This window comes from Coturnix japonica, chromosome 3 (genome assembly GCF_054131305.1).
Source record: "Coturnix japonica strain WE chromosome 3, WE-NBRP24, whole genome shotgun sequence".
Lineage (NCBI taxonomy): Eukaryota > Metazoa > Chordata > Aves > Galliformes > Phasianidae > Coturnix > Coturnix japonica.
In genome coordinates, this window is record NC_140665.1 from 103,031,653 (window position 1) to 103,046,653 (window position 15,001).

The 15,001-nt window shown below is 47.0% G+C and overlaps 1 protein-coding gene across 4 annotated transcripts in view; it reads left to right on the plus strand.

Annotated features, from left to right (window-relative positions):
- The window catches only part of RUNX2 (RUNX family transcription factor 2), a 195,363-nt gene that overhangs the window by 57,245 nt on the left and 123,117 nt on the right, over positions 1–15,001 (plus strand). For all 4 annotated transcript variants that reach the window (XM_085542310.1, XM_085542309.1, XM_085542312.1 and 1 more), the window contains exons 4-5: positions 2,498–2,654; positions 8,604–8,708. In XM_085542310.1, the coding sequence (XP_085398436.1) occupies positions 2,498–2,654; positions 8,604–8,708 (262 nt within the window). The remainder of the gene's footprint in view (positions 1–2,497; positions 2,655–8,603; positions 8,709–15,001) is intronic.

Sequence of the window (15,001 nt, forward strand, 5' to 3'; positions counted from 1 at the left end):
CACTGCAGTGGGCAGAAGGAAAGCAGAACAGCCATGAGGTGTGAGACCTCTCCCAGTAGCACAGCAGTAGTTCAGGGGCTGTCAGCATTTCCACTCCAAACCCCAGTTTTCAGAGTTTATAACTCAGCTGTTTTAAATAGCTTCAAGCTGCAACCTGCTGTATAAACTGCCAGCCCAGATGTATATTTTTAAACAAATAATAATAATAAAAAAAAGAAGTCGTGCAAATCAGTTTCTCTGTTTCAAGTTATAGAACATTATAATATTTTTAATAGTATCAGATGCTCTTTTGGCAATATCTCCAGCAGAGACATTCTCAAGTCCCAGACAGCTGAGATTCAGAGGCTCCTTGAATTCAGTGCTTTGCAAGAGGAGTTTTCGGAGTGATAGAGATCAGTGTCCGTGCAACAGGTACTGCAGCTTCGTTCAGAACAAGCTTTTTGCTTGTGCCTGCTCCTGTGCAGTGTTTCTGTCACTTCCAGCATAGGAAACGTAGTGTGGCCGTTTCCAATCCCAGCAGACCGAAAGCAGGCAAATAGGTCTATTAAGCAGATGGGAATTGTGTTGTGCAAAGAGATGCGTCTGTAAGGGCAGGTTTGGTTTTACTCCGTGTCCTCCACCAGCTCTCACGCCTTTTGGGGCTTTGGTTAGAGATAGATAGAAAAACGTAGTTTTAATCATCCAAATGTGCAGGTAGCTTCATGTGGAGGTAAACACCATGAAATGGTGGAAATTTTCGTGTTTGAAGAATAGGTAACAAACCCACGCTGTGCCTGTGTTAATCTTTACTCTTTTGCTTCGCTCGTAACCACTTTGCCGTGCACTTACAGTCCCTTTCCTATGAATATTGAAGTAATTTCTGATGGATGCTTGGCATAAAATTTCCAGATCAAAGTTCATGCAGTCATTCCATGCAGAAAATTCTCCCAGTGCTCTGTATTGCTCTGGGTTTCAAACTCCCCGTGCAGAGCTTTGTTCTGGGCAGTGCTGTCGCTGTTACCTTCTGGTGCTTCTTGGCAATGAGGTCTGAAAGTGTGACAGTGAGAAACGTTTTACGTAGTGAGGAGCTTTTGGTGTGACTGGAGGCTCTTTTATCAGCTGTCTTTTCAGCCCTGATCTTAGCTCACCTCTCACAGTGAGCCAAGCTCAGACATTGCATCAGCTGCAATGAGAGGGATGAGCTTCGTGCAGGTGGGAGACGCAGGGATGGCCTTGGCAGCGCATGTGGAACCAAACAGCACTGACAGGAGGAGAGGCTGGGAAGGAAACCTATCAGAAGTAATGGGGTGTTTGTGTGCAAAGGGCCTTTTTGGAGGATGTCGGCCCTGCCCAGCCCTGAGGTGAGGGGTGCTGCATTGCTGGGCAGCAGGAGGGAACAGGAGGGAGTGGGGCTGCAGAGGGGCTGCAGTGGTTGTACTCCCTCTTCCACAGCCCCAATGGATTCGTGTGCCCTACTTTGCATTTCTGGAGCTCAAGGGATTCTTGTTTGTTAGTTTGTTTATTGCTCGCTGTGTAGAAAGCATAGATTGCAAGTACCCGGGGTGCTGATGTGCTTATCGAGGCTGCCTGGAGACAACGTGCTCTGCCATAAGCCGAGACGGGAGCACACTGCAGGCAGCTCCCTGCGTTAGGCTTTGAGCCAGTATCCATTTACCGGGGGTGCGAGTTCAGCAGCTGATGAGCTGTGATCTGACAGCTCCCTTTGCAGCCCCTGGAGCCAACTGCAGCCAGAGCCAGGTGGGCTGGGGGCTGCTCACCACCCTGCCCAGAGCTTCTCCTGTTCCTGTGGGGTCCCTTCAGGCTGCAGCCCTTCCATGCAGATGCAGCAGTTGGTGGCAGGATTCCCATTTGACTTTAGGGTGCTGTTACCTGCAGCAAGGCATCGGCAGAACCTGTTTTATATGGCATTACAGCTTTGCTTCATACTTTCTCTTAAGTGAGATGATTTTTGTTTTTCGGCAGTACAGCCTATTATAAATACTTTCAGATTTTGTATGCTTTTGTCATAGATTTTTATTGCTGTGAAGGAATGCTTCACAGCACACTGGGCCGTGTAACACTGTGTGTGTGCACCAGGCTGGATGTGGCTCTGGGCAGCCTGGGCTGCTGGTTGGTGACCCTGCACATAGCAGGGGGTTGGAGCTGGATGAGCACTGTGGGCCTTTGCAACACAGGCTATTCTATGATTCTGTGCTATATATTCCGAGTATATATATATACATACATACTCTTTTATACTTAATGAATATCACAGTGCAACCTTCAGTTATTAGCATCAAGCACGGTCATCTATGGGAAAAGACGTTTCCAGCAGGACTTATGATAAAATGTAAAACACTTGTGTCAGGAGATGGACTGAATTAATAGTAGGAGAAGCCAGAGCTGCTGTTCTCCCACCTTGGCATTGGAGCAGAGGCTCAGTGCTGTGAAGGTATGCACTGCAAGGAAGTGCAGAGCGCTTTGTCACGAGCTGTGCTTTCTTGTCCCCTTCTCACAGGTGGTGGCCTTAGGAGAAGTGCCTGATGGGACCGTGGTCACCGTGATGGCTGGGAATGACGAGAACTACTCTGCAGAGCTGCGAAACGCTTCTGCTGTGATGAAGAACCAGGTGGCCAGATTCAATGACCTGCGATTTGTGGGCAGGAGTGGCAGAGGTAGGTGGCTGCTTTGTGTGCATGCACAGCAGGCTGAAGGGAAGGCCTGAGCATCAGCCTCGTTTCACAAGGAAACATGTGTCGATAAATCGTTGCCTGCCTTTCACACATGCCAGTTTTATTTGCAAACTTGCCATCCCAGCGAGGTGTTCTCCCTTGCAAAGCTTTCCTGCCACGTCTTTGTTCATTTTTGGAGCGCCAGTTTTGAGAAATGATTCACAGAATACCTTGGTTCCCCATTTTAATCACGCAGCAGAGGAGGAAGGAAACGAGGATATTCGTGATGGTTTTCTTATGGTCAGGCAGTGCATCTCAGGCCGCTGTAAGAAGAGATGAAGGATTCCTTTCAGCAGTAGCGCTTCTGTTGGAGCTGTTGCAGGAGAGCTAGAATTAAAGGAGCGTTGCACATCACATGTGTTTTAAGTTATGGTCTTTGAAAGCTCACAGCTATTGGTAGAAAGCCTTCTGGTGCTTCCCTGCCCTTTGTGTGTGACCTGCAGACAGAAACCTCGCTGTTCTTGTTAGTAACCTGCCTGACGTATATGAATTGATGGTAAGCTTTGGATGGAACGAAATTCAGTCTTTACTTTAAATGTCAGGGAGGGCAGCTTCCAATTTTTTTGGGAGATTTAGAGTGCTGTCATTGTCTTCCAGCTGTTCAGGAGGATCCTGTGACCTGGGAATCACAGAATCATAGAATTACTCAGGTTGGAAATGACCTCAAAGATCATCAAGTCCAACCGCAGCCTAGCCATAGTACCCTAACTCTAACAACCCTCTGCTAAATCATATCTCAGAGCACTGCATCCAAACGGCTCTTAAACACATCCAGGGACAGCCACTCAACCACCTCCCTGGGGAGCCTATTCCAGTACTTAACTACCCTTTCTGTAAAGAAGTGTTTCCTAACATCCAACCTAAACTTACCTTGGCTCAACTTGAGGCCATTTCCTCTCATCCTGTCACCAGTGAGAGGAGACCAGCTCCGCTCTCACTGTAAGCGTACTTAGAAAGCCTTTGTCACCATTGAGAGCACGAAAATAATGTAAGATTCTTGCAGCTGCCTTTAAAATTCAAGGTAGTGATTGAAATGACCACTTGAGGGAAGCTGGCACTTCAGTCTTAGTGCAGAAATGCTCAGAGGGATCTGTTGTATCAATCAGCCATCAATTCAGCCTCAGTGTTTATGCGTTGTGTACTTGCAGTAATTATTTCTGTTTTAAACTGGCCCTGCGTGGAGGGAAAGGAAGAAATAAAAGCTGAACTGTGTGTGTGGAGAATCAGTAATAAAGCTAATGTACGGTCACACACTTTAACGGCAGCTGTACATCTTAGGGCTATTTCTCCCCCCAAAATGCTCACCAAACGTAGGATGGAGGCCGCGATAGTTTCAGTCAGCCTGCATGCTTTTACAATTACGGCTGTTTTGTGAAAGTGATTCCATCAGTGTGGCTCACAGCAGCTATTTTTTATATTAGTGACTTGGCCAACAGCTCTCTTTATCATTTTACATCTTGAAAATTATTGGTAATAAAGGATACCTTGAAAACAGAATAACTCCTGCAGAAGCGATGCAGTATAAATATGGCCTTCGCTGCCCTTTGGGATGCAGTGCTGCCTTCCTCTTCCATTTGTCTTGCTTCCTTTGGAAAAACCAGCCTGCTCTGTTACTGTGCTGCTGGGTGAGGTCTGAAGGTTCCCTGGCTCGGTCGCTAGCAGTGCTTTACCATAGGAGTTCAATGTGTGACTGCTCCAGCAGTACCAAAAGGATCCGAGATGTGCCGTTTCATTTGAAATGTATGATAAAAGCTTTTTTGTTAGCCCATAGGAAACCAACCAGAGGGCCTGGGACACCTTGGTAGGTGTAGATGTGGGCACATAGGAACACAAAACCTCTGAATTTGGGCACCAGTCGTTCAACCTGGAATAGAGTTTTTTCTCTGATCGGTCTGGGTAGAATCTATGGAAAAGCGATAGTGTACTTTTCAAGCCCTCAACATATTTATTTAAGAGACTTCAAAGCAAAACAAAGGGTGTGCACTGTTTTACTATATTGGCTTTCTGAGTTTTGGCTGGTTTCCCAAATAGCAATTTTTATATTTAAAAAAAAAAAAAAAAAAAGGAAAAAAAAAAAGGAAGAAAAAAGACAGACTTAACTGCTTGCAGACTTTTCACGCATGGAAGATGAAGAAAGCTTCTTTTGATGAAGTGTAATTATGTCCAAACAGTGCTGACCCCCTCCCCCTATATTTCTTATGATCTTAACGGAAGAAAGTAGGGCTTTGCCTTTGAAGCAGCCGGGACTCGGTGGAGGATCTGAAATGCTGCATTCTGCTGCCAGAGGCGGGATGGAGAAATTGGTCCAGACTTGTCTCCCAGACTTAGAACAGAGAAGGGGGAGAGAGAGAGGAAAGGAGGAAGAGTTATCATTACTGATAGATTTTTATAACTCTCCTTAAAATAGCAGGAAAGAAAGCAGTAGTTGCAAACAGAAGTGAGAAAGCTACTTACAGAGGCACATAGCGGTAGGTGCGGGTCTTGAAGTAGAACAGGAAAAATAAAGTAAGAAAGAAATCATTTCTCGGTGGCAAGAAACTAATCCACACCTGTTCCTGCCTTCAGATTTACATCTTTCTAAACAGCTCGCTCTTTGATCTCTGTATCTCTCAGTTTGATTGTGAAGGTGAATCATCAGCTTACCGCTTTGCCTTCTCTCCCACGTTTTTTCCATGCTTCCCATGGCTCAGTGCAGTAACTGGATTCGTATCCATGGTTGTGCTGCTCGCCTGACAGGAGCCCTGACTTCACGTTTTTGTTCGCATAATTCCTCTTAAATATCTTTCTGGACTCATAAGAATAAGTAACCAGAGCTCTTTATAATCGCGCAGAAGTTGATTGTCTGTGGTTTAGACGCAGGAGATCACTTTTACAAGGCTGAGCTGCAGTGCAAAGAGAGAATTCCAGTCCTTTGTGAGCACAGAATCACAGCATCACAGAACAGCCTGTGTTGCAAAGGCCCACAGTGCTCATCCAGCTCCATCCCCCTGCTGTGTGCAGGGTCACCAACCAGCAGCCCAGGCTGCCCAGAGCCACATCCAGCCTGGCCTTGAATGCCTGCAGGGATGGGGCATCCACAGCCTCCTTGGGCAACCTGTTCTGGTCACCTTCATTTTGTTGTTCCTCGATGATTTAATCACATTGGGACCTGCCTGAAAAACACGCAGCATACACAAGCTGCTGAGTCCCCTTTCCAACTGACTTCTGCTTTTTGCCTTGTGCTTCAACATATGTCCATCTCCTCCTCTTTTTGTCGGCTGGACTCACATGTGTGAATAACAAAGCACGCAGGGTTTGGACACACGGAGGCATTAGTGCCAGATGCCTGCTTGGAGAGGGAATTTAGTAACAGAGCGCTGCAATTAGTCGTCGGCTGCTAAAAGCGGATAGTTCAAGCGTCTGAGGGCATAAAGGTAGGCGATAAAAAGTGCATTAAAGGATTTCCTAGCAGAGGGAGGATCTCTCTGAAGTCACTTCCATCTATCTGGGGGAGGCAGAAGCGTCACTGAAACGTGTGACCTTAAAAACATATTTTGTTCTCAATCCTGTAATATGTAAATCATTTCTTGAAAGCCCCGGGACTCGAGTGTGCTGGCAGGCTGTGCATCAGCCCGCTATAAAACCATGCTTTGTTTTACTGAGTGCGGCAGGGCTTCATTAATGTTCATTCATTAACGTTTCTGTTTGTTAGAATATCATCTAGGGAACAAAACCTGTTTCCCTTTCAAATGAGCTGCTTACCTGTTCAAGGTAGGCTGGCTGATCATTTAGCAGTGCTCACAGGCCAGGTGGAAACTCTGCTGCTGGTACTGAGTGCATTTTTTTCTTGCCACTGTATCATGTTGAGATGCATTTAAGCATACTAAACCTTGCAGTGCTTCTCTATGGAATGATTTTACAGGGCCTTTTAAAATAGTATTCTTTTGTTGGCCTGATTTTTAGCCATCAGTAGACTGATTTGGCACATCAAGGGAGTGGTAGCAGTGTAAGGCCAAAGGCTTCGTTCCAAGGCATTCAGAAAATCCCCTTAGCGCCTTCGGTGGTTGCCAGTTGTATTCTGCTCCTTTTATATGGGTAACTGTGATCTGAGTGATGGTATGTTTTCAGAGTCAGAACTATTTTCCGTGATAGGCTGATGCTAATGGAGGCCTAAGTTCCATCCCTGGCAAACTGGTGGGTGTCAGGCAGTCAGCTGAATTCCTGCTTGGATAAAGGGCTCACAACACCCCAGACCTAAACAGACAGTGTGGAGGCACTGTGTGCTCAGTGGGGAAATCGCTTCACATCCCAGGCTCTGCCTATAGGCATGGCACACACAGGCAAAATGATTGGGATGAGCAGGACTTGACAAAGACTGGACAGCCTCAGTACACCGTACTGTCCCATAGTGGTCATTCTCAAAAGATGAGTGAGCAGACACATTTCCCAGTCATGTGGGGGGAGCTGCCTTCAGCTATGCCTCCCCACTGTACCTGAGGCCAACCTCAGCTGCCCGACACCTTTTGGCCTCACCTACAGAGAGATGGGTGCACCCAGAGCACAGCTACACCTGGAAAAGCACTTTACTCCAAGTGACTGTTGTGTGTCCTTACAAAGAATCCATGTCACATTTCAGTTTATGAGAAAAAGGGCTGGAACAGTTGGAAGTTGTACTCAGGGTAACGAATGATGCATGTCTGTCAGGTTTGGGGCAGAAATACAGCTTGAGCCGGAGAGAAAGACCAATCACGAGTTCTGACAGCCCAAGCTCTGTTCCATATTATGCCTTTTATATAAGCTGTTCTATATTAGGCTTGAAAAACCTGCACTGAGTTTGTACTGTTAGATATTGTTGAAGATGTGTGTCTTCGGAGTTCAACGAGAGGAAAAGCACCGGCAGCAGAAATGCAGAGAGAGGCAGGGAGAGAGAAAGAAAGTACTTGAGAGCCTGGTGGGGGAGCAGCTGAAAGGAGCAGGCAGGCCTGGGATGCTGACTGTTGTATTGAGTCACTGCTGCACGCCCACCTTTTCCTGTCTCGAAGCAGTTTTCAGTTTTGATTATCTGACGTGACTAACGGTTGCATATCTAACAGATTACAACTGTTAGTGGCCGGTGCCTGGTGCGAATGTGTGCCCAGCTCACCCGGCTCAGCCCCTCTGCTCATGTTCAAGGTTTCCTTCGGCCGAGGGCTCCAGATGCTCTCGTGCAGCGCTTCTGTGAGCTCCAGCCTTGAGAAACACAGCCGCAGCCTGACGGGGGGAGAGCGCGTGCACGCTGCGGTTTCTCACCGCCGCTGGAAAGCTGAGGGCTGCCTCAGTGTTGAACAGAGAGACATACAGTCGTATGTAGGGGAAAAGTGTGCTCCCGTAATAATGATATCACCACGTCAGCCCTGGCGCGCAAAGGGCAGGAGACGCTGATTCCCTCTACTAATGGCTCCTGGGGGAACACGCAGCCTTTCCTCATCTCGTTGGAGTCAAACAACGACACGACGGAGCTGTGCGAAGTAAATAACATGTGGCCACATTCTGCTCTCTGTCCCGCAGCTGCAAAACTGGAGTAAATTCTTAAATTATCCGCCTCGCTTTGGATTTACACCACTTTCAATACAGCGAGGAATTTGGCTTGTCCTCGGCACTGAATCACTTTTGTTCTGTCGTTGCATGATGACCCATTATTAAATAAGGAACATTTAGATTGTCAACACATGGACATATTCTTGACGTAGAGTAAAACTGAAGGGGAGGAAAACTCCTATGGTCAGTTATGTTTTTAATTTTCGCGATTGTGGTAACGACAGGGAATAATTTTAAACGTCTCCGATTCTTTACAGAACACGCATGTGACTGTTTTCATGTTGTAATCACTCATTCCTCGTTGTTGTGTTTCTTTTTTTTTCCCCCCCTTTGTAGGGAAGAGCTTTACTTTGACAATAACTGTCCTGACAAATCCCCCCCAAGTCGCTACATACCACAGAGCCATAAAGGTTACGGTGGATGGGCCGAGGGAGCCAAGAAGTGAGTATTACACTCTTATTGCTGCACTTATGCCTGCTTAATTCTGTTTAACGGAGATCCATAAATGAAATGTATTTCTTTGTCAAACGCTGGGCCTTGCTCGGCAAAATATGTAAGCGCATGCTTAATTTGGAGCCTATGGGACCACACACATACTCGCATTAAACACACGCTGAAGTGCTTGGCTGAATTTGGGCAATCCCAAACCCGATCCTCATTCACATCAAGGTCTTGATACATTATCTGCCAGTGTAAATGAGAACTAAACCCACGGTATTTATGTATAATCTGATTTAGGCATAATAGATGCGGTCCTGCAACGAGCCGCTTCCCTGAGCTCCTGCAAGCTTCCAACTGAAGACATTTACAGCACGATAGGAGGTCGATCTCACAGGATCAGTCCTAGCACAGAAGGAAAATATATAATATAGTGCCTTTTTGTTTGCCCTTAAATTCTTTTGCCATCAGATAATTAATGCACCTGGTTAATCTTATCACACCTGAAATTGATTTTCAGCTGTGGACTCATCACAGAACCCCTGGGGCCAAAGAAAGCTCTGAACACTGTGCATCTACAGCATGGCCTTTGTTTCTTATCTGTGCACAGAAAGTGTGCTTAATGGCAGCGTAGCTGATCAGATTGTCCCTCAGCGTATTGGACACCTTCCTAACTTACAAAGAATCATGGAATCCCAGAATGGCCTGGGTCACAAAGGCCCACAGTGCTCATCCAGCCCCAACCCCCTGCTGTGTGCAGGGTCACCAACCAGCAGCCCAGGCTGCCCAGAGCCACATCCAGCCTGGCCTTGAATGCCTGCAGGGATGGGGCATCCACAGCCTCCTTGGGCAACCTGTGCCAGTGCGTCACCACCCACTGGGTGAAAAACTTCCCCCTAAGATCCAATCTCAACCTCCCCTGTCTCAGTTTCAAACCATTCCCCCTTGTCCTTTCACTGCCCACCTTCATAAACAGCCGTTCTTCCTCCTGTTTATGTGCTCCCTTCAACTATTGGAAGGGGATCTCTAAACAGTGATTCACGGCTACATCTTTACAACAGTTGTGCTTTGCCACACTCCAGCAGTTTTGTGGATGGCCGATGCTTTTAGGTACAGGTGAGGCTGGTCATTCCATTGTGATCTCTGCCTGACTTTCTCTCGCACGTTTCGAAGGCAATCAGTGTGACACCATCTGGGTAGCAGTGATGAGCCAGCTCTGGAGTTTTTCCTGAATCTGACTAGAATGAGTCTTTCTAAATTGATTGGATTAACCAGGTATAGCTGCATTTAAATTGCATTTGGAGATTAAGAATTATTTGATGAATAACCACATTAAAAATATCCCTTTTGTGGAGGCATCTCCAATAATTGTTTTGCCTTTGATCTGCACATACAAGTGAGCCCTGTGAGGAGCATTCAGGGAGTTTTGCTGAGCATCAAGGCAGAAGTAGAAGGCTGCATGCAGCGATGTGTTTCTCATGCTAATCCATGCTGTGGTGCCATCTCCTGCACAACTGAGAGAGGGAAACCAAAGTGCCTTCTGTAAGAGCTGCCCAGCTCTAATAGCTCTCCTAGATCAGCAGGTAGAAAAAAGCAACCAGCTATGGAGAAGTTTCCTTCTGTAGGTACTTAGGCTGCTGCCCTCTCACATCTGAGATTTCTGTCTGTCACAGCAAGGGGATTTTCATCCTGCTGTCCCTCTAGCTGGAGCAGTGCTCTTTTTAATATTCAAACTGTTGCTTGCTTCAAACTGCGCTCAGAGTGTAAAAAACAGGGTTTATCATTTGCCTGTTCCCATTTGGAATCCACTCCTGGGTACTGAGGCATCTGCAGAGTAAATCTCAGAGTGCAGACAAAAAATGCAGTGATGGAGTGGAGTAGATTGAAAACGCTGTAGCTGACAGAGTTGGCTGCTCAGTGTGGAACAGCAAGGGAAAGTTTGGCTGGTCCTGTGATGGGGACCAATGGGGACTAAGCTGTGCTGGCGATTTGTGAATTCAAAGTCAGACCTGTGTTAACATAGCTGTGTGATCTCTGGGTTCTGCCTGAGTTGTTTAGCCGGCCTCTATACATGACCCTTATTTGCTATTCCCATGGATTTCAGCTGTAGTGAGAGATGCTCCGTAACTTAGAAAGTCAGTTTTTCGTAACCTAGATGGAGTAATTGTATCTTCCTTTCTGTCTTTATTTGTTCATTAAGAAAGTCCCTTTTCAGAGGCCTTGGATGTAAGAATTTCAGCTCCATAGTGAAGCTCTGCTCTGGGGTCAGCTTGGTTCTGCAGGCTCTGTCACTGCAGTTGGGTGCTTTAGAGGCAGTGATGTGTCCAGGATGACTGGTCATTCGTGTAGCTCAGAAGTACCGTGGGAGTTTCACTGAAGTTCTGCTCATTCCGGGAGCTCCCCTGCTCGTGCAGATTTATTACTGTTCAGTGGTGATCACTCAATAAGTGTATCTGGCATTTACATTGCAGGAGGAAAATGAGGTGGTTGGGGGCAGTGAGGAATTCAAGTGAGTGGATCTGATAGCAAATGTGTTTTTCTTAACAAATTATGTATCGGCCAATAGTGCCCCTCTCTGCCAGGATCTGTATTTCACTCAGACATCTCGGGCATGTTCTCCTCGTTTTCTTCTCTCTCTGGCAGCTCAACCAGAGCTGTCACATCACAAACAACTTTTCTCTTAATATACACATCTGGCGTTGGCAGTTGGACCAACTTCATAAGAGCACATGATCATCATTCATTACGAGATTAAAAAGTACCCCATGGCATCATTGATGTTTTCTGACTTTGATCTCTTGCAGTTGTGATTCATCTCAGTTATAAAACTTCCCTTTAAAGGAACACAACCGATGACTTATTAGAACCTTCATTCTCAGTAGCGTAAACATAAAATTATGCACGTCTCTACAAAATGTCATTTACTTTGTTGCCAGCTTATCATTTTAAGACATGACATCATGCTTCAGATCGTGAATTCGTAAGGCTTGTTTATAGGCAAGGCACTTTGACCTTCTGTTGGCAAGTTGGCTCCAGCAAACAAATGCTGCGTGTTTTCCTGCAGCAGAAGGAGCAACAGAGATCCCATGACAGATATCACAGCCGTCCAGAGGCTGACATTAAGTGTGCTGAGCAGTCATGGCATGCAGTGACTCCAGTTGAGATTTTGGATGCTTCAGGAAGGCAGGTTCTTCAATGTGAGCTAAACACTTGTTTATAGAAGCTCACATCCTTACCTCTGTGCTATTATCTTAAAATATTTCAATAGAGACTGCGGTGTCAGGTTGCTCTGTTAGGAAAACCTGCCCATTTCTTCTTATGATTATACCCAAGAAAAGATTTTTTTTCAGTCTTACCTGTTTTTCCAACCGGGATCTACTTTGTTGCACACTGTCTGTGCTGGGGTGGGACAGCGCATTGCACTGTGAGGGATGGAGTCCAGAAACCACTGTATAAGGACTCTGGGGGTCATTGGGAAACCCTGCCCATGTGTTCTATCTCCCCATCTGCACTGTGGAGCTTCTGCCATTCACAGCCCTTAGCCCATAGAGCTGCCTTCCAGCTGGGAAGGCTGAAAGAAGTTTTGCTGGGAACCACATTGTCACAAGGTCATAATGAACAAACAGGTAGCAAGATATAACCCTAAAGGAATTAAAAGAACAGAAAAACTCAACAATGTTTTACCTAACACCCCTTACAAATGCAGAGCTAATTAAAGTTGAAGGAGGGAAAGGTTAGATTGGATATCAGGGGGAAGTTCTTTACTGTGAGAGTGGGGAGGTGCTGGAACAGCTGCCCAGAGAGGCTGTGGATGCCCCGTCCATCCCTGGAGGTGTTCAAGGCCAGGTTGGATGGGGCCCTGGGCAGCCTGGGCTGGTATCAATGTGGAGGTTGGTGGCCCTGCCTGTGGTGGGGGGTTGGAGCTTCGTGATCCTTGAAGTCCCTTCCAACCCAACCATGCTGTGATTCTGTGAGATGATGATTTGTCCTTCCACAGCAGCCCCTGAGAGCAGGAGATGAGTCCTCCTCCTTGTCTGCTTTTTGCTGGGGGAGTGTCTGTGTTTTTATATTTTGCCTGGCTTCCAAAGACTTGATCTCTAATCAAAGATAGTCTCCAAAATCACTGTGAGCAATTTAGTGTATGAGCACATATAGAAAAGTCCCTCTGATTTAGGGTTGCTGGATTCAGTAGGAGCAAACTGATACATTTCATTCAGCTCCCAAATATTTCCCTGCTGCCGTAGCTGGTAAGGTGCACCCACGGTGAAAGGTATGAGCAAACAGTGCCTTGTTGTCTGTGCATGCTACAAAAGACAGCAGCAGCAAGCAGGAGCTGCTGGTCAGCCGCTGTGTTAACCGTGTGGCTACAGAGCGCAGATAAGCCATGGAGATGTTTGAGATTCCTAGACTTAAAACCATAACAGCGTTTAGGAAGTTCTCTCTCTCTCCTTTCAAAGGCAGAGGGTGGAGGGAAAAGGCCGGGGCTGATGGAATGTGCTTGTGAGCAGAGCAGCTTTAAATCTGTCAGTATTTTCTTTTTTCTTTCTTTTTTTTTTTTTTCTTCCTTTGTTTTTGTTTTCTTTCCTTCTTTCTTTCTTTCTTAATTTTACTTTATTATTATTATTTTTTTTTATCATTTTTTTTTTTTCACGTTGACTGACTGTCGGGAGCTGGGCTGGTGGCCAAGCAGGAAATGACACATCGAGAGGCATTCGCGTTGTGCAACATTTGGTGGAACTGATGCAAGGATACATTGTCTGTTTACGCATTCCTTCCCTAACAGCCTGCATGGCAGTAATTTTATTCAGGGACACACGGCATGCTACAGCAAGGAGCCAGATCCTTAACATCTCTTTACGCGGAATTAGCGCAGCAGTTAAAACACGCTGTGTGTCCCCAGCTTAGAATACTGCCTGGCTTGCCTTCAGAAACCAAACCACCAGCCCCTTCCTTCCCGAGAATACCTTGAGCTTTTGTTCACCGTGGTGAGTTTGTGCAGCACAGGGAGGTATAGGCTGGAGAAGGGGAGATCTTACAAGCAGGTTGTGCTCCGCGCATAGCAAAGTAAACCAGTAGCATTGCAGAAACTGAGCATGGAAGCGTTCATCTGTATGAACCTGGGCGCAGCAAGGAGGTTTTAATTGAACTCAGTGCTAAATAATCCAAGTTACTATGAATAAGTCCTGAGTTTCCATCTAAGCCAAGCTTAGGAGAGCTGTGCTGGTGTCCCTCCCAGCGATACATCAGTAGTGCAGTTAGCAGGGCCGGGCCGGATCTCCAGCAGCATTGCTGGGAGTGAAGCGAGGCGCAGTGGGCGTTGCGGTGGTTTGTAAACTGTTCTGAATGACTCTGCAAAGTTCAATGTTTGCGTTACAATGTGCCTTTGTAAGAAATGAGGCCGAAATAAGACAGCCAAAGAACTGTTGGTGGTGGCTGTGCTGCAGGGGTTGAGTTCTGGTGCTGGAGCAGAGCGGTATGGATGCTCGGCTGAGCAGCGTGGGCCCCAGCTCCCCACTAAGGGCCTTCCTCTGTGATTTCAGATGTGTGGCACCAGGCTCTTTTTGCAGTGTAAATCCATGACTCAGTGCTGTTTGCTGCTGGTTCATTTTTGCTAATGTGCGATTTGAGAAAATCTTATTAATTCCAGTCTGGAGAAGAGCTCCGGAGTGCTTGCAGAGGCTGTGAGCTACTGTGGGGGTGGGATGGGATGGGGCCCCTCATGGAATGTGGCAGGTTGTACCTGTGCCAGTGGTACAGATGTATATCTGGGATAGGCATGGGACCCAGATACAGATACAGAATGGTTGGGATGGACTTCAGGCATCATCAAGCTCCAGACCCTCTGATGCAGGCAGGGCCACCAACCTCCACATTGATACCAGCCCAGGCTGCCCAGGGCCCCATCCATCCTGGCCTTGAACACCTCCAGGGATGGACGGGGCATCCACAGCCTCTCTGGGCAGCTGTTCCAGCACCTCCCCACTCTCACAGTAAAGAACTTCCCCCTGACATCCAGCCTCAATCTGCCCTCCTTCAACTCCAAACCATTTCCCCTTGTCCTGCTGTTATCTCCCCTTTCACAGAGCTGACTCCCCTCCTGTCTGTAGGTTCCCTTCAGGTCCTGGCAGGCTGCACTGAGCTCACCCCGCAGCCTTCTCTTCTCCATGCTGAACAAGCCCAGCTCCCTCAGCCTGTCTTTGTAGGGGAGGTGCTGCAGCCCTCTGAGCATCTCTGTGGCCTCCTCTGGACCTTCTCCAACAGCTCCCTGTCCTTCTTGTATCAGGGCTCCAGACCTG